Source organism: Trichoderma citrinoviride, assembly GCF_003025115.1.
Source record: "Trichoderma citrinoviride strain TUCIM 6016 unplaced genomic scaffold BBK36scaffold_15, whole genome shotgun sequence".
Classification (NCBI taxonomy): domain Eukaryota; kingdom Fungi; phylum Ascomycota; class Sordariomycetes; order Hypocreales; family Hypocreaceae; genus Trichoderma; species Trichoderma citrinoviride.
The window spans coordinates 751,753-775,133 of record NW_020194723.1 but is presented as its reverse complement, the minus strand read 5'-3'; the positions used below and the strand labels follow the sequence as shown (position 1 = coordinate 775,133).

Genomic DNA, 23,381 nt, shown 5'->3' with positions numbered 1-23,381 from the left:
CTCTATATATACTCGTCCTCGTCAATATTTTGTCTTTCGACTACATCTCCCACAGCCTTGTTTCTTCTCCAACCCTTACGCTCTCTTCTGACCTTAGAGTCCCGACATTCTTTGCCCCCAATTACCCAGAGCCCCCATTTCCGGCAGTCACCAGCTCGTCCGTCTTCGTTCATTCGCAATGGCGTATCCCGCGGCCGGCCCTGTCGTCAACTCGACGCTTGTTGCTCCTCCTCATGAGCTCAAGCTGCCTTATGCTCCTGCAGAAATGTCGAGTTTGCCCCATGGTTTCCCTGCCGGCTTTTCCTCGCCCCTGGCTTGGACCGGACAGCAATTTGCTCACCAGTCTGACTACATCCACCACCTGGATGCGGACGAGATTCACGAGATTGAAGCCGCTCTCAAGCACTTCAAGGGTGAGAGCCGACTGCCATTGACAATACTGCTCCGGACCTCACATACTGACTGCGTCATAGCACTGGAATTGGATGGAGATCTCGCCACCCCTGACAATTTCCCGCTTCCCACGGTTGGCCCCAAGGTGCTGAGCCGTATGCGCAGCGATATTTACCAGGGAAAGGGATTCGCTGTGCTTCGAGGACTCGACTCCAAGAAGTACTCTGTTGAGGACTTGACGACCATCTATCTCGGAGTCCAAGCACACATTGCCAACCGATTCGGTCGCCAGGACAAGAAGGGCAACATGCTGGGTAAGTGAGGGAGCGGCCGGCCCCAGATGATGCGGTAGACTAACAAATTTCTTAGTTCACATCATTGCCGACGACACTTCCAAGCAAAGGGCTGAGCACCACCGCCATTCGACTTCTCCCATTGTAAGTCACCTGCAATATGAGTACCATTCTCCACAGACGGCTGACGCAAGTGTGAACCACTAGACTTTCCACAACGAGGAGGCTGGCGACATCATCAGCTGGCTCACAAGAAACGCGGCCAAATCTGGAGGCAAATGCATTATCGCGTCGACCTACACTGTCTACAATGTGCTTGCGGCCACCCGCCCGGACCTGATCCGCACGCTGGCTCGATCCGACTGGCCTTTTGCTCTGTGAGTAACCTTGAGACTTTGATGATGCTATTGCGCCAAGACGCAAGCTAACCTGACTGTGTCTCACTCTAGGCCCAAGTTCCAATGTCGACCCGTTTTCTTCCACCACGACGGCCATCTGATCACCAACTTTGGTAGAGCTGCTCTCATGGGGAGCGCCAGCCACGCTAGACCTGCTCACTTGCCAACACTCACTGCTGCCCAAGTGGAGGCCCTGGACGCTATCCAGGATATTGCCGAAGCGACCAAGTTCGAGTTCACCACCCAGCCAGGCGACATTCATTTCATCAACAACCTGGCGGTCCTCCACCGACGCGCGGGCTTTGTCAACGGCTCTGAGCCCAACCAGCGCAGGCACCTTGTTCGCATGCGGCTCCGTGATGACGAGATGGGATGGGGCATTCCCCTTGAGCTGGAGGATGAGTGGAAGAAGGCCTTTGGCGAGACGGGAACCCGTGTGTGGCACCTGGAGCCCATGCCTTCTGGCTACTTTCCTCTGCGATCCCAGCCCAACTAGGGTTGGAAGCTATCAGCTGACTGGCCAAAAGGCCTCGAAGCTCTCCCCCAATCAGGGGATTTACGAGATACACGGAGATGGGGGGAACAGGGTGTTGAGGCGAGAGCCACTAATGGACGGGGAAAGGCTCCCTCCCCCTTTGACGCATAGACTCTTCTGTCCGCCGGGCGCAACTGCATTGAGGTCGGCGTTTTTCTGGCACATGGAAAAAGAAAAAACGACACAAAAAAATTATAGACCGGGGTCTGTTTCCCTTGCTTTGTTTGATCGAAATAATATAGATAGACGGATGGGGATCAGTCTCCGCCAAAGATGCGCTCACGCCGGCACGAAAAGGTAGAACGGCATAGAATAGAGCTAGGTACTAATTAGATTGGTCCACAATGAAAATGTGTTTATACTCATCATCCGATTCGCCTTTTTCTCTCTTTCTTTTTTATGAGAATGAGTGGTGGCTGGAGCTGGGGTGTGAGGACTGATTACGCAGGAGGGGAGTGACAGATACGAAGACAAAGCGCAAACAAGCCATGGCGAATCGATCAGGGCGATCCATTGCTTCATCTTGCATGATGCCAGATGCAACTCCCTGCACTGTAGATGAAGATGCAGCCTGACAAGCATGGTCATGGCCTTTCAGCAGCAATTTGCGGCCTCCATGGCACCCCCGATTGGCGATGGACCTCGAGCTGGGGGAGCCTGTCATTTGATGGACGTCGAAAGTGGAGCCCGCGCTTTGCCTCTAGTCTGAACCAGACCGTTGGGATGCCGACACAATTACAGTGGTCACGAGACCAGGATGTCCGTTTGATTCAGCCGCTTCTTGCAAGGATGCGTCGCTTGAACCTGGTCTCGACTTGCCATACAAGGCATGCAGTCAAAGTACGTATGTACATACTACAGGCAGTGGTAGTAGTACAGGTATGGCGGTCATGATGTCTCACGCAGAACTTCTGCACTTGATTCAGGGTAATATTGGCCAATGGGCTGGCTGTCTATGTATCTGATGGACTGTTGGTTGGAGATAGAGGTTACACAGTAGTAGCTTAGACGCGGCAGGCGGTGGCCTTGGCTCTAGACGATGGGAACACAGAGCAGGGCGAGTGGCGAGGACGGACAAAAAAGAAAAGAAGAGACAGAGGGCGCAGGCGGTTCAATGTGCTGGTAATAAATGTCTTGGGCGGGATAGAGGGCTGTGGGGGAGAGACGGCGGTGGCTTGTTCAATGTTGTAGTTTTCTCTTACTTGACTGGGTAGGTATCCAGTACGAGTACGTGTAAGTTGGTGGTTGCCGGGAGTAGTGCATATCACACTTCGTATAAGCCTGAAGCTGAACGGAGGGGGTGATGAGCACCAAGGTAACACTAAAAGAGGGGGGCAACTGAAAAAGCAAAAGAGAGAAAATAAAAAGGAAAGGAAAAATGGGAGAAGAAGAGAAAACAAACTATGCATTGATGCTGAGCTGAATGGGGGGTGTGATGTTTTGGTATTGAGGCTATGCGCGGTATTGGCGAGGAAAATTGGGATTGGGTCAAGTACCTACCGTTCCTTGTACGACGTGTTCAGCGCGGGCGGGCGGCGTTTAGATGAGGTTACACGGGCGTCTCTTTTCTCTCATGCTGCTCTGTTTCAATTTTTCACTGCTTTTTTTGTTTTTTTTTTTTTTTTTTGTTCTTGAACTGATGTCTTGACTCGTTTCCTTCTTCTCTCTTCTCCCTTGCAGTTGGCCGGTCCGGGACTCCGTTTGTGTTGAACGCTGGGAATTTACGTATCCCGTGTCCTTGGTCTCGCCAATGGCTTTCAATTTTGTGATGAGTCGCAGAACTTGGAGCGGCAGAGCATTGGTAGGTTTGACTCAAATGATGTGGATGTTGTCTCCGACTTAGTAGATTGTGGCAGATTACCAGCTGCATGTCGCGGACCTTGCTGTCGGTGACGGTGATAAGACAGCCAAGACAGAAAGTGACAGAAAGAGAGAGAGAGAGAGAGAGAGAAGAGGAAGATCTAGGGATGGCGATCGGATGATGGCTGGGGGAACAGGGGATCGGATGACCGCTTTGAGGGTGTATAGGTAGGGTCATTGGGATTCCTGTGAGACATGGTTTTGATGGGTGCGTCATGGGGCATGGGTTGAGGACTACAGAGGAAGTGGGTTTACAGAGCACGCAATGGGACGTTTTACAGAAGGATAGTGGGATGAATTCGGTTGTTTGTGGTTTGGCATTGATAAGAGTTGTGTGTAAAGCAAAGTAGGCAGGCAGTAGTAGTCATGATGCCTCGATGTAAGACAGACATGACATGAGACGAAGCGAAAAGACCGTGTATCTACGCATGTCCATGATATCAAAAAGCTGGCCTCATCCAACGCGCAAGTGCTGACCCCCCGTCCCCAGGCAAACACAGAGGAAATCGAAAAGAATCCGATTGCCAAGGTTCCGATGCGAGGCACAGATGCCGATGCCCACACGATTCGATTCTCGTCACGATCGCGAGCCTAAAAGGGTTCCCCATCCCATGTCTCACCTCCAGGGGCTCCAATAACTACTAGTAGTTGTCACCTCGCTTGTTGTCCAGAAAAAAAAACGAACTTGCAAGCCGTTGTTGTGCTCTCGTTACATGCCGAGAAATCAAGCCTAGGGGACTGACTACCTAGCTGTTACCACTAGTGATACAGTGTCACTACTGGGGATCCGAAACGGCGGGATGCTTCCCCGTTGAACTTGGTGCACTTGTCTAGCGGGCTACAGCGTCGCCGGGATCCCGCTAAGAGTAACCCAGAACCGAAAATACAGTGCCATATATCCGATAACATACTGTACGTCCCTCGTCCTCGCCAGGGGCTCAAGTACCCTCTCCATACAGCTTAGTACAGGGAATAAGATACAGCGGCAACAAAACCACCCCCTTGCTTATGCGTGGGGCGCCTGTCTCAGTTAATTGGCAGCAGCTTCGAAGGTGTCTTCAGCTCGCAGCTCCATCCCTTCCTTAAGCGGTTCCATCTTTCAACCTCATCTCATCGCTTTTGCCATCACGGCATCATCCATCGCTTTCGGGGGACCAGAGATCAGCCGCTGCTGCGCCCTGCCAGCGAGTCGGACCCGGCTGAGGGCAGAGCGCTACTTCGGCGGCCCAGACAGAGGAGGCGGGTCGCATCAGTTGCTTGATCGCATCGCGTCGCATCGCATCGCATCGAATCGAATCGCCATCGTGCATCACATCGCATCGTACATACGGCTCCGTCGGCCTGGGTTGAGACAAGGGGCTGGGGGCAAGGACGGACACAGAATCCCCGATACAATTGGACAGACTTGCTGCTGCTGCTGCTGCTGCTGCTGGTAAGTACACACACCCCAAGTACACCACAGGTCGTCGTTCGTGTACGAGCACGAGCATCAGCCGCACCTCACGGGCTGAGACGCGCGTCTTGTGATCCCTTTCATCTTGTCTCCTTGTGCCCTCTTCCTGCCTGCTGCCGTCTTCGCTCTCGTGCTAATTGATTGGCCCGCCAGACAGAAGCTATTGACGGCCACGGCCAGCCAATTGCCGACTCGAGACTCGACATCCGTCCATCGCCATGCCCGTCTCGCAGCCAATCAACAAGCCCGCCCGCGGCGACACCTCAGACTACCGGCCGGTCCACCAAGACGACAGGCAAGACGACACCCAAGATGCCAATGAGGAGGAGGAGGGAGTGGCGTCCTCTGCCTACCTGCCGCCGCGCCGTTCGCGGGCCGATCGCCGGTACCGCACCACCATCCTCGTCCTAGTCGTGGCGCTCGTCGTCCTGCTGGCGGCCAACCTGTACCTGTCGCTGCCGTATCTGATCCCGGGCTCCGACTCCGGCTCGTGTCCGAAGCCGAGCAAGGTGCCCCAGTATTTCCAGACATCGCCGGAGCTGTGGGCCGGCCCGACGGCCACCGGCCGCGCCGCCTTCCTGGCCCAGACGAGGGCCTTTGATCCCACCGCGACGTTTGTGCCCAACGAGCCGCTGCAGACGGCCATCCCCGTCGCGGGCATGAAGCCCGGCAACGACACCATCTTCAAGATGATGGGCTACCTGTCCCCTTACTTTCCCTCGCCGGGCTTTGGCGTTGACGAGTACCCCCTTCCCCCGGGGGCCGAAATCGTCCAGGTCCAGATGCTGTCCCGCCACGGCGCCCGCTATCCTACTTCTGGGGTGGGCGTCGTAGACTTTGCCAAGCGCATTGCCAATGCCTCGGACAAGTTCAATCCCAAGGGGCCGCTGAGCTTTCTCAAGGATTGGGAGTATCATCTTGGATCCGAGATTCTGGTGCCCAAGGGCCGCGAGGAATTGTACAACTCGGGTAAGCCGACCTCACCCATTGCGTCAGCGATGAACTGTCCGAGTACATGCACCCCTGGGCATTACTGACATGTGTATAAAGGTGTGCTCCATAGCTACATGTATGGCAGGCTGTATAATCCCAAGAGCAAGATTATTGTTCGCACAACTGTAAGCTCACACATGGCGAAATTACACCACATCTGGCTGCTTGGACTAACAGCTTGCATAGACACAGGATCGCATGCTCAAGTCAGCAGAAAACTGGATGGCTGGCTTTTTCGGACTGGAATGGTGAGTGCTCCAAAGCTCAGCCCCTCTTTGAGCCTGGCTTACACAGTTCTCAGGACCAACAACGCAACTATTGAAGTCATCATCGAGGCCTCTGGCTTCAACAATTCCCTGGCAGGTTCACTCAATTGTCCGAATGCTAATTCCAAACACTCGGCCAACGAGGCCAAGCAGAAGTGGATCGAAACCTACCTCAAAGATGGTATGCCTCTTCTCCCCATCACAGCCATCCATTCTAATTTGGCCTCTGAGCATATTAACGTGCTAACTTACAATAGCTGTCCCCCGCTTCCAGAACATGACAGAGGGGTTCGAGTGGACCGTTGATGATGTCTACAATGCTCAGACCATGTGCCCTTATGAGACGGTGGCATACGGCTTCAGCATGTTCTGCAACTTGTTCACTTATGAGGAATGGCAAGGCTTTGGCTATTCCATCGATTTGTGGTTCTCGGGAGGCAATGCCTTTCAGAGTCCTGTCGGGGTATGTGTTCAAAGTGCCCAACCTAGCAATACAATCAAAGATCCAGAAACACTAACCCTATCGTCTACGATGCGCAGAGGGCAACCGGCATTGGGTACCAGCAGGAAGTCCTTGCCCGGCTGAAGAACCACACCCTCGGCTATTCAGGCTCTCAAATCAACGTCACCCTGGACAACAACACCGAGACGTTCCCGCTTAACCAGAGCCTCTACTTTGACTTCTCCCACGACACCAACATCATCTCCATCCTCACCGCGTTCGGCCTGCGCCAGTTCGCGGAAGACCTCCCAGCCGACCGATACCCGGGCGCCCACAACTTCACCGTCTCCCACCTGACCCCCTTTGGCGCCCGCCTCGACATTGAAATCATCAAGACGCCCAAGCCCGTCTCGCCCAACCGCGACGGCTACCTCCGCGGCGAAGAGCAAAAGTACGTGCACTTTGTCCTCAACCAGCGGACCATCCCCCTGGGCCTGAGCTTCCCGGAGTGCGACGCCAGTCGCAAGGACGGCTGGTGCGAGTTTGAGACGTTTGTCAAGATACAGGAGGGCATGTCTGCCAAGGCGAGCTACGATTATGCTTGTTTCGGCGATTATCCAAAGGAGCCTTTTGGCAAGATTACAGACGGTGCTCCGAAATGAGGGCGTGTCTGGTTTCCATCAAGGAGAGGGCGTTTATAATTACATGTCGACATTTCACAATTCCAAGCAACATACATACATGTTATTAAGTTACAAAAGGTAGGCGAATCAGGTAAAATCTACATAGTACAGGGCGCTCAGGAATATTGGCTCGAAATACGGAGTTTTTTTTTTTTTTTTTTTTTTTTTTTTTTTTTTTTTTTTTTTTTTTTTTTTTTTTTTTTTTTTTTTTTCTTGTTCTTATTTCATCAAAACGCTTCGTTTCTTAATCAAACTTGTGGAACTACTGGCATGGGTTTGATATAGAAAATCAGCAAGGAAGAGAGAAGCTTTTCGGCCGAACTGCGTTCTAGGTTACATCTTGGTTGAAGGGTTTCTATTGTCAGTATGTCCCTGAAGCATTCTCACTTGCTCAAGGGAGGCATTGTTTGCGCTCTTCTACAAGGACGCCAGATCTAAAGGGCTATAAGGGACTCTAGATCTCGAGGTCTACAGGTTGAAGGAGGTTGCACAGACGTATCAATATATAACTGTAATTCAAATGACGGTCTGGTCAATATCAATCCATCACTCAGAACATACGACGTCTACAGAGACACGAAATTCACCAACTGAAAGAGGGGCCCAAGTGGTATGGTTGAAGCTCAAACAAGGTATTCATTCATAGTCATCCACTCTCGCTGGTATCTAAGACATTTTGCGCTCTATTAAGCCATGCCATCCCGCCCAATCCAAGGCATCAAACGCCCAAAACGCCCGCTCATACGCACAACCCAGTATCGTAGCAATAAACATGTGTAAGTAAAAAAAACGCTTCCCAAACGCCAAACGCCCGATATCCAAACCCATATCCAAGAAAGAAAGAAAGAGAAAAAGAACAAGAAAAAAAAAAAGAAAAGAAAAAAAAAAAAAAAATACAATACCGCAATGCAAGTCGCAGCAAGAATGAACAAGAACAAGGAACGGCTTTTGTATAAACCCCCCAATTAGAAAGAAAGATTGAAAGGAAACGTCCAAAGCATGAAGAATGTTTAATCACTCTTCTCGGAGCTCTTCTCGGAGCTCTGGCTGCCTTCGGTCATCTCGGCACTTTCGGATCGCTCCCTGCCATCCCCAAAGGACGCAGCCTTCTTCTCTTCGCTCGTGTCTGCCAAGCTGGCAGAGCGGGCCATGTTGGCATGCTCCTGGATGCCGTGCTGGGGCTCGATCATGACTGTGGCTTCGTGCGCAGGCTCCTCGCGCTGGGGGCTCCAAGCCAAAAAGTCGCGTCGAACTTCGACATAATCGTAGGAGAATTCGCCGTGCTGGTCGTCGTCCATGCCAAGAAGCTCGGCTTCTTCCGAGGCACGCAGCTTAAGACCGGGGATGAGATCGATAATCTTGGCGATGATGGCGGACATGACAAAGGCGTAGGCAGAAGCCGAGACAATAGCAGCAATCTGCCACCCGATGATGACATAGTTGCCGTCGACAAAGCCACCGGCGAGACCGCTGTTGACTCCGTCGAGACCGATAATGTTGCTGCTCGCGAAAAAGGCGTTGAAAATGAGGCCGACCATGCCGCCGATGCCGTGTTCGGCGAAGACGTCGAGAGAGTCATCGATGCGGATAAGGAATTTGACTATTGGGCGGTTTTGTTAGAATTTCTGGCCGTTTCAATATCAAGCAGCATGAGAGGCAAGTAGAAGCTTACTCTTGGTGCTAAAGTTACAGCAGACGCCAGCAACAACCCCCAAGATAATGCTGGCCCATGGGGTTATGAAACCAGAAGCCGGAGTAGCAGCAACCAGGCCCGAGATGGTACCTGAACACCAACCGACCATGGACCACTTCTTGGCAAGGCGAAAATCAAGGAGACACCAAGTCATGGCGGCGAACATGGCAGTGAGACATGAGTTCCAACAGGCCATGACGGCTCGGAGGTTGGCTCCAAAGGCAGATCCTCCGTTGAAGCCCAGCCATCCGAACCACAGAAGGACGGTGCCGAGGGTGATGAGAGAGATGTTGTGGGGCCGGAAGTTCATCATCATCTTCTCGTTTCGGCGGCCAAGGACCCAGGAATAGGCAAGGGCTGAGACTCCAGAACCGATCTCGACAGGGACACCACCGGCATAGTCGAGGACGCCGTTCTTGAATGCCCAGCCGTTGGCGTTCCACACCCAGTAGGCCAGGGGGCAGTAGACGAGGGTGGCCCAGAAGAAGCAGAAGACCATGCTCGGGACGACCCGGCCACGTTCGGCAACGGCTCCGACGGTCAGGCAGGCGGTAACTGCGCAGAACATCATCTGGTAGAAGGAGTAGAGGAGGGCCGGGATCAGGGGAGAGCCAACAGACGGGGTGGCCAAGACCCTCTGGAGGCCAAAGTGGTTGAGGTTGCCGATGTATGCATTGTTGGAGGTCGAGCTGAAGGCTAACGAGTAGCCCCAAAAGTACCACTGGAAGACGATGACACTAAAGGACATGAGGGTGACCCAGAGCATGGACAGGGCCGACTTTCGACGAGCGAGGCCCGAGTAGAGAAAGGAGACGCCAGGTACCATGAGAAGCACCATGCAGGCGCTCACGAGGATGAAGGCCTGGTCTCCGGACTGATACCATTGGTTCAGGTTTTCGGTTCCTGAGGCAAAGGCTTGTCAGTTTCTCGCGGCCGTTTCACCGCTGCGACAGTGACTTGCATATTGGGCATGTTGGAGAGATGGGGACTCGTGTGCTACAGGAGAACGGGGTCGAGGCAAGGCTAATATCGTTTACATACTGGCATCACCGCCCAGGGAGCCTGTCCCGTTGAACACGGTCGGTGCCCCTAGATGGGCGTAAGACATGATGGGCTAAGCGAAACCTGGGGAAGTCGTCGAATAGAAGTCGGAGAAAGTAGCCACGAGGACTAGGTAGGAGAGCGAGAGCGAAAGATACGACGCGGCAGTCAGACGAGGCGAGGAGAAATCGAAGACAGGTCGGATGCCGGCACAGCCAGGGCGAGGTTCCGGGAGGCAGAGGGAAGTACAGCGAAGCGTTCTGATAAGGTTGCAGAAGTAAGATGCCTCCTTCAGGTTCGACCAGAGATAAGGCGTGCAGGAGAGCAGGAGAGATGAGAGGAAGGAGAGGGCAGGACCAAGATAGGAAGAAGGACGGAAGAGGAGGAGGAGGGCAGGGAGATAACAGACAGGCTTAGATCCGTGGTATATAGCAGACACCATCGCCGTGAACCAGCCAGTCCCCAGGCAGTCCCCGATTTCGACAGCACGGCGACAAACCGGGTGCAATACTAGCCAGCTGGGGCCACTGTCAAGGACCGCCACGCCTCTTGATTCTTTCCTCCATCAATCAGCCCAGCGCCGTGGCCCTTGCAACCAGAGCCAGAGCCAATTACCCCAGACAGGGCCAGAGATAAGACACCGGGGGTGGGCCGTCTGGTGTTGCCTGTACTCGTACCCAGAGCAGAGCGTGAGCGGCGGATTGGCATCGTCTCGGAGAGGCCCTTGGGGGGTGGCCACAGGGATCTGGGGGTGTAGGTTGTCGCTCTGCTATCTCATCTCACTGTTCGTTATCTCGGGGCGAGGGCTGTGGGTGGATGTTGGAGCTAAGGGCTTAGTTCGAAGCGCGGCGCGAGTCCGCATGGCTGGCATGGAGGCGAGAAGCCGTCGATAAAAGTGAGAGCGACAATTGAAGCCTGCGATTTGATCGAGACGAGTGATGATGGATGAAGCTTTGTGATGGAGAGAAGAGGAGAACTTTGGTGTGTCGTTTCTCTTTTCATTCTCTCTGGCTGTCAGGGCTCTGCATGACTTGATCGGTGATTATGAGGCAAGAGCAAACCACAATCATGATCAATGGCCAGAAAGAGCGACGAATTATCAGATACACAACTGCAAGTACTAGGTACCTTGTACCCGGCGCCGAGGACGGTACAAAGTACACGCTCTCCGTCCCTGAGTGCCCGTGAGATACGGGTGAGATGAGAGATAAGGTAGGTAGGGCATGCATAATCCGCGGTACGTACGACAAACGACAACAGACAGGCCAAAGATACGGTCATTGAAATCAGGCGGTACGTTCCCGGCATGTACATGTATCTTTTCTGCATGCTGGCCGATAACGCTAGGCGGCAATCGCTCTAGCGCGGAGACAACAATAGAACATGCAAGTGCAGCGCAGATTGCCGGGCCGGCCAGGTATCGGCGGAGTATCGGTGAGGCCGCAAACAGGGGGGCCTGGGTTTTTCGGTTCTTTCTTTGGGCTGAGGCCGGATAAGCACCTTCAAGCACACATTTTCCAACCACCCTGAACATTTTCGTCGGGTTCCTTTTTCCTCTTTTCTTATTTTGTGTTTCTAATTGTCTACCTTATTATCTAGGATCTCACGCTTAATGCTAGGGCAATCTGTTAGATTTCAGGAACGAGGAACAGGCTGAAACACGTTACGACAACTCAGTCTCTTCCTTGCCGGTGTTCGGCCTGAAGCCCGAGGCAAGGCCGATACACAGAGAGACAGCTGAGCCGACAATCCGAGGGTACGAAATCGAAAATCTCCTTGCTTGCATCTGCGAGGTACAGCCAAAATTCTGTTGCATCGTACAACACCGCTCTTATTCTCCATTATACTACTACCTCAGTAAACACATGCAGCAACAAGGGGCTGCATGGAAGCACGTCGGAAGGTACAGCGACTTGTCGACAGCCCCGTCTCTTCAGCTTGTGCCGAGCAGAAGATAGACAATAATATCGTACCTGCTTCGTCCAACCTTACCGCTTTGCTCCCCGTATTAGTCCATGCCGTCACTCCATCATGTAAATGCTGATAAGCCCACTTCTTCGGGGGCGGGAGCGGGCACCGTTGGGGCTTGTCCAGTGGGGGCAGACAACAGCCGCGCCCTTTGCTTACTTTTGCTTGGCTTCTTATTTGCATCTCTAGAGCCTCGTACCTGAGGAAGGCCGAATTTCGGTGATACAAGTATAGTAGTACAGTTATTAGTAGGCTGCTTTGGCACCTTACGATTCGACGACAATGGGCTCCGGTACGGCATTCTCGTCCGTCAGGAAGGGCGTTCCGGCCGGTTCGGGCGTCCATTAGCTGAGTGTCAAGAGCTGGTATTATCCACCAACCGCCAGACTAGGATCGATGTGGCGTCAAGTCATCGCCGACTGTGCATACAGAGGCTGACAGGGTATGCTGCCACCGTCCACAGATTGAACTGGCGATGAGCCGCGGATTGTGTGTTTCACCACATCACGTATCACAACTCTATCGAAGAATACAGTATGTATGTTACCGATGCTGCGGTCACGGGATGGAACCTGGCCGTCTCAGACATGGCTAAGGGGGGAAGATGGAGGAAGTTCAGAAAGTGAGAGAGAGCAATCTCGCCTCCAGCTGATCTTCACATAGCCCGACCTGGATATCTCACTCATACTATCAGTAGAATAATAAGGCAACATCTCACGTGCACACAAGAGAAGCCCCAAGCCCGAGAAAATGTCGTGCCACAATAACAAAGAGTCGGAACCAGGAAGCACGATGAAAACTCGATTCATTACCCCAGTCCCATGTAACCCCCGCCTCCTCCTCCCCCCATCGATCCCGCGCGTCCGGACAAGCTCTTCGATCCTCGGTTACCCGTTCATCGGCCCTGTTTCATTACATGAACTACTAGTAGTACTAGTAGGGGGCTCCGAGTGCAAATCTCATATAGAAAACAGACAAGAAGCACATGAAAATTATCTCGGCGGCGCGGTTAAAGCCAAGTCGAGCCCAATGTTTCGTTATCAGGCGACAGCCCGACCAATCGCGGGCCCGCTTGCTCATTACGTTTGAGAAACCCCGATTTGGCGATTTGCGGAGCCAGCAACCCTAAGGGCCCGCGCCCGCGTCAACAATCGTCCGATCGCCGTCGATGAGCCGACTTGGCAATTTTCCTGTTTTTGCTGACGATGATGATGCCTTAACCTGGATTGAATGCTGGCGAATGTCGCACTGAAGAGCGTTGAAGATGTCATGGGAATGGCAGATCATCCTCAAGCAGGGCGATGGGAGATGGACTGCCCGGACGAAGAGCATCAGTTCGAGAGCTCACCAAACGATCTAGACCAAGCCGACTTGATATGATGAAGCCGTTCGACATTGTATCCCGCTGGTACGACTTATCTATGATTTTTAGAAACGTCGAACCGAGCAGATGACCTCGACTTTGGAGGAAAAGGTCAAACTGCGAAGCACCACGATCGAATCGCAGGCTATTGATCTCCTCGTCATTTCAGTTGAAACCATGTGAGATGGCTGAACAACAAAGTCTCGGGATGGGGTCTCCATCAAAGAATACATCTCCATCAGAAGGTTGCAATACTTTTCGCTATGTCAGAAGAAGCTGAAAGCACTGACGAGGACGCGTTTCGTCATTGCACACACAAGTCCGGCTGCCGAAAATACACCCAGAGAGCGACGCCCCCCCTTTGACGAGACAGACGAGTCACTTGATCTAATGTTGAGAGGCTGCGACAATGTACTTTCCTGCAGACAAAAAGGGTAACCAGGGCCCCATCATTCCCCTTGATTCATATGGATATGGGGGCATACAGAACCTCCTCTTCGGTGATGAATACAATATCACTGCCATGATTGATCGGGAGTTTTCACAGTCCGCTATCCTGGGAAGTCTTCCTCTACTGCCAGGTCACTCTCTAGACGACAGTTTCAAGTGGCTGAACGAGGGCTTGAAAAGAAAAGTGATTCTGCTCTGCGGTGTTCGGTTGCCCGATGTGTTGGAAGGGCAAAGCATCCAGGATATACGGGCTCGTCGAAAGAATTGGTTCCTTCACTGGCATGGAAGAGGAGACTTACATAGGAGCTCGTTAGACTAGGCTACGGGCTCACAGGCTGGGAAGCAGAACAGCACATTGACAAGGTAGAAGACGAGTTTAGCACTGGACAGGACAAGTGTTCATGTTAAAGCATGCGTAACAGCTGTGAGCCCTCCTTGCCTCCATGATATTGCCGCCAAAACAAGGTAGAAAGAACATGCAAGGTAGCCGACTCCAACACCCCCAATCATGATCAATGCTATCAAGTCGGCTCAGAAAATGCAAAGCCGCCCAGTTTGCTCCTCCCTCGTAATTTCGTACGTCAAGATATCATGATTCCGATAATGCAGCATCAGTCTATACCTCTTCGGCGCCGTCGCCCGACCCGCCGCATCACCACCACTCATGCCATCGTCGTCCTGCTCCTGCTGCACCGGCCCAACCGCCAGCCCGTGCAGCGGCCGCAGCACCGGTCGGTGTGCCTGCTCGTCTGATAGCCGAGGTAGAACGCACTCTACCCGAAGCCCGTGATGCCACATCCCAGCCGTCTTCGCTACGATGGGCGTCTTGAGCTTCGTTGGGGTGATCAAGAGGACCCGGCCAATGGGCGATCCTACTACAACCAGTGAGAGCTCTGGCACATGGAACAGCAAGCTCAGGCGGCTAGTCGCGCGGAAGTATGGCCGGATACTTCGTTCTTGGAAGCAGCCGAGCGTGAGCGCGTCGGGGCACAAGACGCCAATCTCTCGGAGTCCCGTCTCGTACACCCCCCGGAGACTCCTGAGCTCCAGGTCCTTCTCAAACGTCCGAATAAAGTGGTATCGTTTGGTCAACTTCTTAAGGCGATCTTCCACTGGCGGTCCAACGTTGTTATTGAACTCAATCGGTCTCCTGAGGAAATCGAGAAGCTGGGCTGGGGACCGTGGAACGGCCTGAATCTTTCCGTTGTGCGGGAAAAAAGCCATGTCGAGTCGAACTGGAGGCGAGCTGAGGTGTTTGTGGCTGCGCTGTTTGAACAGCACGGGATCAGGCTTTCTCTTCTCAAGAGGTGATCCCGGGATGTCTTGATCCTGGAAGCTCTGAGGTTGAGCCGACGCTGGGTTAGGAGAATCCGGAATAGAGATGGCCTCCTGGAATTCCTGCACGGCGTAAGCGAGCTGTCCAAGCGCTACGTCTAGATCTTGTAGCGCTTGCTGGAATTGCTGTCCTGCTGGTGGGGTTGGAAAGAGAGTTGCGCTGCCGCCCTGGTCTGCAGCAATGACTTCTGGGTTCCCCTGAGCAACAATGACATCTTCAGCCTCTTCAGCCTCTTCGTCTCCGTCCTCCGCATCCTCCTCACCCCCCTCCTCCTCTTCTTCCTCCTCATCTTCACCTTCACCTTCATCTTCATCCTCAACCTCGTCCTCAACCAGCTGCAATATATCTTCAGACACTGTAGATGCGGCGTCGCTGTCGTCGCTTTGGCCGCCCCCGGCCAGGTCATTGGCGGGAACCGCCTCGCCTACGAGAAATTGTAAAGACTCGTCATGCGACATATTCAGAATGTTGCGGTAGAACTGACCGGCCCTGCCCCCCAGCGTGGGAGGGGGGCATGGGTTGTCCGGGATGGCTGCGAGGCACTCGGCCACGTTCACCATCGGCTGCGGACACCCCGACCCAGGCTGGAAGACGTTGAGCGCCTGCTCGGGCAGCCCGAGCATCTCGTCGAGAGTGTCGACTGGCACAAAGCTTTCTTCGGGAAGAGCCATCACTCCCCATCCCCTAGAAGAAAAAAGAACAACTCGTCAGAGCCTCGCCTCACTTGGTCGTTGCGGTCTGGAGACTGCTTGCTTACCTTGAGGATGCTGGCCAAAACTCTTCACTTTGCAGTATGAGATGCCTTGACGGAAGAACTTGTGTGACGGGCTGAAACATTTTCCATATATCTGCCATCCACATGACCCCCTTGATATCCACCGCGCACACCTTTTCAGCCTGACCGTCCTCGTCGTCGACGAAGCAGATGTTGGGGATATTGGACGCGTGACTCCCGAGAGCCACAACGATTCTCCAGTTCCGGGCCCTCCTAGGCACACTCGGCCTGGCGCTATCGTTGCTCTTGCAGCAGTCGCAGAATTCCCGTACCTCTTTTGACTTCTTCTGACAAGTGGAGAGGGCAAACGCAAAAACCGTCACCTCGAGGCGATTCGTGCTCACGGCTATCAGGCGGGACTTGCGGTGTATGGCCAAGCCCCAGGCCGTCTGGCCGACATTCTCGTGGAAGAAGAGCCTCGGTGGACGGCTGGGGCACCCTCTCTCGGACGTCTTTTTAGTTCGGGATGCTGAGGCTGCAATCTCCTTGACATAATACGCGACAACGTCTCCATCGTCATAACAAGCCACCAGAATCTCCTCTTTCCCAAGAAATCCGGTAATGATATGATTGATGGTATGCGGAGTGACGGGATCGATGCAGCCGCCAATAGAAAGAGCTTCCTTACTCGGAGCAGCATAGATCTGTAGGTCCGGGTGTCGGGGTATCGTCTGTTTCGGGATGCTTCGGGGCATGTAGACGAAGATGTGGCCTTGATAGGCGACAAAGTAGAGCTAAGCCAATGGCAAGGGATCACGGAGTTCCTCGTTAGCTGCGGCCATGACCGCGAAAGCGACTCCTTCCCAAGCGCACATACATTGCAAGCTTGCGACAGCGCAGTCAAGTTGTTCCGATAGCCCTGCATGCTCGGGACAAGCCGATATATCGAATCGTGCGAATGCCCCCCCTCATCCTGTCCATCGATACTCGGCCAGTTGAACGGCGCCTCAAGCCCCTCCGGGTTCATTCCCAACGCCGTTCGTTCTCGATCTCGAATCGCACCTTTGGCATCATTGCCAAACTACGACGTCGGTTCCATGACATGTCAGCCCTTCCCAGTTCCAACCGCGCCCCCCCAACACCGGCCGAATCTCCACGGCAGCAAGCCCCCATGGAAGAACTTACTCTATCGGTCGCCGTCTGCACATAGCATCGTCCCACAGAAACGGTGCGAAGGCTAGGAGCCGGCGGCTTGCTCGAAGGGCGATCCATGGCGGCCGAGCGGAAGAGAGCCTCGCCGGTGCGGGCAGACTGCGCGATCTCGCAACATATAATATAGCGAACAGCAGCGGCAGATGAAGAAGTGGCGAAGCAATTGGGAGATGCAGAGTCGGCCCGGGGCTTGGGGGAGGAGATTGTTGGATTGTTGGGTGCGAGGTAGATGCAGAGAAACAGAATAGAAGGCCAGGGTAAACTGGTGGGGAGACGACTGAAGTTCGAAGCTCTTCAAGGAGCAGAGCAGCGATACAGCAGCGGCTGGGACCCCACATTTTAGCGCTGTCAGGTCACTGTGCTGCGTTTATCGATAAAGCACCGCAAACCTGTGATGGCGTCACTGACAACTGACAGCATCCATACCGAGAATCACACGGCAGCTCACTCGCCTGACTTCCACTCTCCAAGTACGACGGCAGATTGGGGAACCTTAAGAGCAGTGTATATAAAGTGGTTATCGCCATAGAATCATTCCATCTCAGGTCATGCTCCCATGGAGGGCGCGCTGTAGAAAAACCCCGCTAAACGCCTCCAAGTGCAGCTGTGCGTACCTATACTCGCCAAACTACATCCTTAACTTACACCAAGGTATAACATCCCATATAAACTCCGTCTCATGAGAAATCAACCAATCGAAAACACAAACAATCATAACATGAACATCAAAAGGCATGGCATCCTTCATTGCCGCATCAGCTCCTGCAAGTCCTTCATCCGATAGTCCAGCACCGGCGTCACCCAGTCGTCCTGCACCAGCGAATACGACTCCGTCTCATTGTCCCTCGGCTTGCGCGGATTCAACGCCCAGTACCCGAAATCCGCGTCAATGGACTTGAGGTAGCGCATCAGGTTGCGCCAGTAGTGCACGTCGCCCACGGACGGGTTGCTCGGCGCCCCCAGCTCGCCGAACCACACCGGCGCAATGTCCACCTCGAGCAGATACGCCCAGTTGCGCCGCATCGTCTTGACAAACGACTTGTAGCTCCGCTGCGCGAACCGGCCTTGCCAGCTGCCCCAGCCAGACCACTTGTAGCCGTGAGCAGAGTAGACGACCTTGTTCTCAACGTCCAGTCGCACCGGACGGTCGAGAGCGCCGGAGACGTCGTTGGCCGACTCGGTGCCTTCGACGATAATGAGCCAGTCCGGGTTCATCTTGAGCAGCCGGTTGCCACACTTCTCGGCAGCGGCGGCCCATTTCGACCAGGGCATGGTTCCCCAGAGACCCCGGACCTCGTTGCGGAGATCGGCTCCGATGACGAGCGGGTTGTGGACGAAGCGCTCCATGACCTCCTCCCAGTGCTGGATCCATTCCTCCTCCGTCTGCTTGACGGCGCACAGCGGCCCCAGGTGGTCGTTTGCCCAGCCGGCATCGCAGGGGTCTGCGCCGCAGCACCATGTCGCGCGCGTGATGTGGTTGTTGATGACGACGGCAATGCCAGCATCCGTCAGGGCCGTCGTCACTGCTTCCAAGACGTCCAGGGCGCGGAGGCCCTGCAGATCCGGGTTCGCAAGCACCAGCCCCGCCTCAATGACGGGATTCTTCATGACCAGCTCATCCGCGTACGGCAGTCGGACGCTGTTGAAGCCCATCTTCTTGATCGTATCGGCAATGGCGCTGCGGTGCTGGACGTCCAGTCCGCCGGGGACAAACAGCTCGTCGCTGGCCCCGTACCAGTTGATGGACGACAGCTTGAAGCGATGGCCGTCCGCATCGACAATGCTCCGCCCCTGCGTCCTCAGCGGCAGCTTGTAGCTCGATATCCACGTCCGCTCCAGGGGCGCGGGCAAGGGCTTCCTGCTAAACAACAGCGACTCGCGATCGGGCCACCACTTGGCATTAAGGTCCTGCTCCCTGAGGTACAGAAAGGTCAGGTACAACGCCGCGGGCAGCAGCAGGACCATCATCGCCATGGAAAACCTTGCCCTCAGCTTCGACCAGACCCAGAGCCTTCGCGACGACGACGCGCTGCGCTTGTTGGCCCACGCCCGGGAGACGTTGGCCCTGCTCGCTGCGGATGGTGCAAACAGCGGCAGACCCTCCTCCGCGTTGGCAGCGTCAGCGTCCTCATGGTCGTCGACTGATTGGCTCCAGTGCACATGACGCTCAGGCTTGTCGGGCTGCGAGGCGTGGTTGCTGTTGTCACTGTTGCCAGAGCCCAAGTTGGAGCCCGAGCTGGAGGCATCGACCATGTTGCCGCTGATCAGGGCGTCCGCCGCCATACTGATGCTTCTCGGCCGTGGTGCAAAGGATTCAGGTTGCTTACACGACCAGAACAACAAGGCCGGAGGTCCCGCAAGGTCAGCAAGGCAGAAAAAGTAGAAAGAATAGCCCACTCTAATGTTCGCCTCCTCTTTCAATCTTTCCCCCTTGTCTTCCCTTGTTATTCCCTCTCTTTCTTTTTCTCTTCGATATCTCTACCGTCTCTTTCTTATGTCGGATGTCTCACTGTGCGGCGATGGCGTTGATCAACCGTGCAACTCGCTCCAGCAATGGGCAGGCAGATAGTCTGGATGTCGCGTGCTCGCATCCGTACCCAAACGCTCATGAAATCGTCAGGCTCGCTCCCTCGCTCTTGTCTCACCAACAAGTGAATGTTGTCAAGCCACAGGCGCAAGACCCAATGTCGGAATCCTTTATCTCGTAAGACCACGAAAAGCGAAAGGCCGAGATCGAGAAAGGTCCGGTTCCGGTGTAACACGACGCACGACACAGGAACACACGGCAGAGGGGGCGGTTGGGAAGGATCAAAAGGCTGGATCCAGGCACCAAGAACGAAGCAAGAGAAAAATAAAAGAAGGAGACAAAGAACAAAGAACAAAGCCACCCGGCATTGAATGTATTATAAACAAAAACAGCAGACAGCAACAGGCACCATGCAACGATTTTCACCGTCAGTTGCCCTTCGGGCCAATCGCGCCTGCGGGCCTTGATCCGGAGAACCCGGCACGGTGACTATCTGTAAGAATATCTTAGCTATTCCGTCCGCGAGCGGCAATCGAATAGGTAATGACCTCACTCCGAATACTACCTTGCCTTGAAATACTCCGTACCTGGTAATACATACCTTACTGCGGAGATATTCAACCACCATGTTCAACGTGCAGGGCCAGCGCGCGCAGTTTCGGCACTTTTCACCTGTCCGATCCCCGCGCGCGCAAGTGCTCCATACTGGTGATAGTATTGTCGTCCCACCTCGGCAGGTACTTTCATGCGCATCGTGATTCTTGCGGAGTTGGGTACGCGTATATACGAAGTAGCTGAGTCTGCCATCATCTGCGACCATGCTGGCTTTCAAACGTCGTGGATATAAAGTACAGAGCGATAGGATATATACATAAAATGGTATGCTGTGTAGCAATCATGCGCATCGTGCCCGTCAACACCTCGCGGACCGAACAGTCAATCCCGCCAAAGGACAAGCTGCCAGTTCTTAGACCAGGCACTAGCACATCTTTTCTTTTTTTCTTGTTCATCATCATCATCATCTCTCTTCTTCCCTCTCGCCGGTTCCTGCGCAGTCAACCCGGCCCTCCCGCCGCTTCCGGATACGCTTCTAATAAGTCCCCGCCATTCCGCATCCCAAATTGTCCCGTCTCTTGAGCTGCTTGTAATTCCGTACTGGATGACAGCCTTTCCCGTAGTAATGAATAGCTACCACAAGGTGCCTAAGCAGCAGGCGTGCAATGCAGATCCCCAGTGATGTTGGCCTCCAGCCTCCAACCGCGTCGGGGGAGGCTGTCGCGGAGGCTACCGAGGACTTGACCCTGTCGTTGCAGGGCTCTAGAACGAGGCCCTTTCATCATGACAGCGCATCCTCTCGTGTGTGTATAAGGAATGACGAGAAAAGAAAAGAGGAAATGATGGTCTAATATGTACAAACAAAAAATAACAACCGTGGCGCCACGCTGTCCTGTGTCCGAGAGAGGAAGCCGTTCGACCGCAAGTAGAGACGTTGCGTCCCCACGCGATCCTGGCAGAGGGATAGGTAGTATTAATGTAGAGATGTAAAAGAGCGTCGTCGACGCAACATCATGCCGCATCGCGAGATGACTGGACATGTGGCGTCACCTCCAGGGTGTAGTTGTTGTTTCCATAGCCAGCCATGGAGTGGGTATATAAGCAAGTGCATTGCCAAGTTGTTCCGTCTGGCTACGGGAAACGGGATCGGTCTCCCGACTCTCCCCCTTTTCTCCTCCTTCGATATACTCATCGCTCTTTTTGTTGTTTCAGCTCTGATCGGGTTTATTTGGTTTGTTGGGGTATTTTTTTTTTCTCTTCTCATCGGCCAAAGTGCGGCGTCTTATATGCGGTTCATGCCCAAGGGGTTCATATCGCGGCCTTGCGGGGCGGCGTATGTCTTTTGCGCATCCCACTCGGGCAGGGAGCCGTGCGGCGGCCGCGGGTTCGAGTACGATCGCGCTGGTGCGTGGTACCTGGCCGTCTCGCCAAAGTAGTCGGGGGCCTGAGGGCCCGCTGAGGATTTCACTGGATCAAGTGGTGTTACCGCAGCGCTCGTATCTCTGGAGAGCATCTCGTACGAACGTGTGTCTTTCTGGCTTTGGTATCGGGCATCCACCGATACGAATTCCTTCTTCCTGCTATTGAACGGAGACTTTACCAGATCAATCCAGCCGGTGACCATGGTCCAGCGGCCGAGGAGGAACAAGATCCAAATGCCGTTCAGCTAGGTGCCGGACGAGTTAGTAACTGAGGGAGTTCGGTGCTCGAATGCCTTGAAATGATTGCAACACTTACAGAAAGCAGGACGAGCACGGCCGATACCGTCGCTTCACTCACGACGAGGGAGCCGGCTTCATTCAGGCACTTCGTCTTGTCGCCCTGAGCCCCGATGAGGCAGACGATCCACTTCTCGGCTACCTTGGGGTCGTCGTCAATGGACTGGACAATGTTGTCCTGGAAGACGAAGACGACAGAGAAGAAGATGACGTCGGCAATGATGATGAGGACAATGGCAATGCCTCTCCACTGAAGAGCAATGACTCGTCGGACTCGGCGGTAGGCTTGGCGCGGAGACATGGTGATGACGCTGTTTGTGTAAGTCGGGAGGTTGGATCCTTCCGTCGACGCCGAGTTGTCGTTCAGTGAGGCGAGATAGACCTTGATGCAGTAGCCAAAGGTGACAAATGTCGTCACCACGGTAATGCTGGCAAAGATGAGGAGGGGAATCCAGAGATCTGCCAGACTGTTCTTGTGGTTGATGTGACACGTTCCGCCGAACCGGAAAGAGACACCGCTGAAGACCAGAGCGAGGATGATGCCGATGGCAGGGATGCCCCAGCCAGCAGCCTGGGCAAAGACCATAAAGTTGCGGCCGACGAGAACCTGCCAGCAGATCTGGAGATGAAGCGACAGAGAGCGTAGAAACGCCCACATGACACCGCACCAGCCTCCCAGGATCAGCATGGCACCAGACGCTCCGCAGACACTCAGCGTGTGCATGTCGTTGGGAGTGATGGCATCAAAGCATTGGTCCGGATCAGCCGCGAGAGGAATGACGAATCCCAGCTGAACAAGCAGTTAGCAACGACCAAAACTTCCTCCGCGTGTAACCATCCTCCGCTCTACCTACATTCATGATCAGGATGCCGATGGTGAAGCAGATGCTCAGATAGTGTCGGTTCGTCTTGTCCACCGGCAACGCTGCCCATGAGGCCAGCAGGAAAACACAGCAGATGACACTGGCGGTTGCGATCCAGTTGGCCACAGTGCCTATGGTGGTGAAGCTGTCCGGGTAAACCCAATCCGTCATGGGACATGGCAAGCAGCATTGAACCGAACCGGCAATCGTCTGGCAGAGTCGGCCATCGATGTCTGTATCTCGGCGTCAACAGATCAGTCCCCAAAGCCCGTGCTTGGGCGGGCATTGACTTCTACTTACACCCGCCAGTGTTACCAAAGAGAGTTGCATCGTAGAAAGGAGCGGGGCAAAGGTTGATTCCTGTGGTGTTGGCCATGGTGGAGGATGGTGTCTCGCAGCGGTTGCCTTAGAGGGGCGGAGGGTGTCGTCGAGTAATAAGTATCCCTCCCGGGGAGGTGTCGTCGATAGTCGCTTCCCCCGGTGCGCCCCGAGATGTGCGAGTGATGAGCTGAACAATCCACCGTCGAGGTGCGAGATCAAGAAGAGGGTCCGTCAATGATGGATTGTGATACGAAGAGTGCCGTGATGTTTCGTGCACAGTCGAACAGATGCGTTATCATACGA

General features: G+C 54.1%; 6 protein-coding genes across 6 annotated transcripts; 2 read left to right on the top strand and 4 right to left on the bottom strand.

Moving 5' to 3' along the window:
- Window positions 1–265: 265 nt before the first annotated feature.
- BBK36DRAFT_1128114 (Clavaminate synthase-like protein) lies at window positions 266–1,580 on the top strand (the record flags this gene model as incomplete). The annotated part of the gene is made up of 5 exons (XM_024891582.1): window positions 266–413; window positions 474–707; window positions 763–830; window positions 894–1,063; window positions 1,136–1,580. The coding sequence occupies 5 exons, from the start codon at window positions 266–268 to the stop codon at window positions 1,578–1,580; spliced, it is 1,065 nt and encodes a 354-aa protein (XP_024746295.1).
- Window positions 1,581–5,150: 3,570 nt separating this feature from the next.
- BBK36DRAFT_1162754 (phosphoglycerate mutase-like protein) lies at window positions 5,151–7,295 on the top strand (the record flags this gene model as incomplete). Its single annotated transcript, XM_024894470.1, has 6 exons — window positions 5,151–5,901; window positions 5,983–6,050; window positions 6,112–6,173; window positions 6,227–6,372; window positions 6,449–6,654; window positions 6,732–7,295. The coding sequence occupies 6 exons, from the start codon at window positions 5,151–5,153 to the stop codon at window positions 7,293–7,295; spliced, it is 1,797 nt and encodes a 598-aa protein (XP_024746294.1).
- A 1,031-nt stretch (window positions 7,296–8,326) lies between these two features.
- BBK36DRAFT_1184163 (ammonium transporter) lies at window positions 8,327–10,117 on the bottom strand (the record flags this gene model as incomplete). Its single annotated transcript, XM_024896391.1, has 3 exons — window positions 8,327–8,916; window positions 8,989–9,912; window positions 10,051–10,117. The coding sequence occupies 3 exons, from the start codon at window positions 10,115–10,117 to the stop codon at window positions 8,327–8,329; spliced, it is 1,581 nt and encodes a 526-aa protein (XP_024746293.1).
- Window positions 10,118–14,447: 4,330 nt separating this feature from the next.
- On the bottom strand, window positions 14,448–17,240 carry BBK36DRAFT_1184147 (hypothetical protein; the record flags this gene model as incomplete). Its single annotated transcript, XM_024896390.1, has 5 exons — window positions 17,068–17,240; window positions 16,760–16,963; window positions 15,925–16,676; window positions 14,609–15,818; window positions 14,448–14,453 (listed from the first exon to the last, which is right to left on the bottom strand). The coding sequence occupies exons 1-5, from the start codon at window positions 17,152–17,154 to the stop codon at window positions 14,448–14,450; spliced, it is 2,259 nt and encodes a 752-aa protein (XP_024746292.1). The 5' UTR covers window positions 17,155–17,240.
- A 598-nt stretch (window positions 17,241–17,838) lies between these two features.
- Window positions 17,839–19,068, bottom strand: BBK36DRAFT_1127792 (glycoside hydrolase family 5 protein; the record flags this gene model as incomplete). Its single annotated transcript, XM_024891552.1, has 1 exon — window positions 17,839–19,068. One exon carries the CDS (start codon window positions 19,066–19,068, stop codon window positions 17,839–17,841), a length of 1,230 nt encoding a protein of 409 aa, XP_024746291.1.
- Window positions 19,069–21,447: 2,379 nt separating this feature from the next.
- BBK36DRAFT_1207740 (G-protein coupled receptor) lies at window positions 21,448–23,133 on the bottom strand (the record flags this gene model as incomplete). Its single annotated transcript, XM_024897431.1, has 4 exons — window positions 21,448–21,842; window positions 21,914–22,684; window positions 22,749–22,990; window positions 23,058–23,133. The coding sequence occupies 4 exons, from the start codon at window positions 23,131–23,133 to the stop codon at window positions 21,459–21,461; spliced, it is 1,473 nt and encodes a 490-aa protein (XP_024746290.1). The 3' UTR covers window positions 21,448–21,458.
- Between the last annotated feature and the right edge of the window lie 248 nt (window positions 23,134–23,381).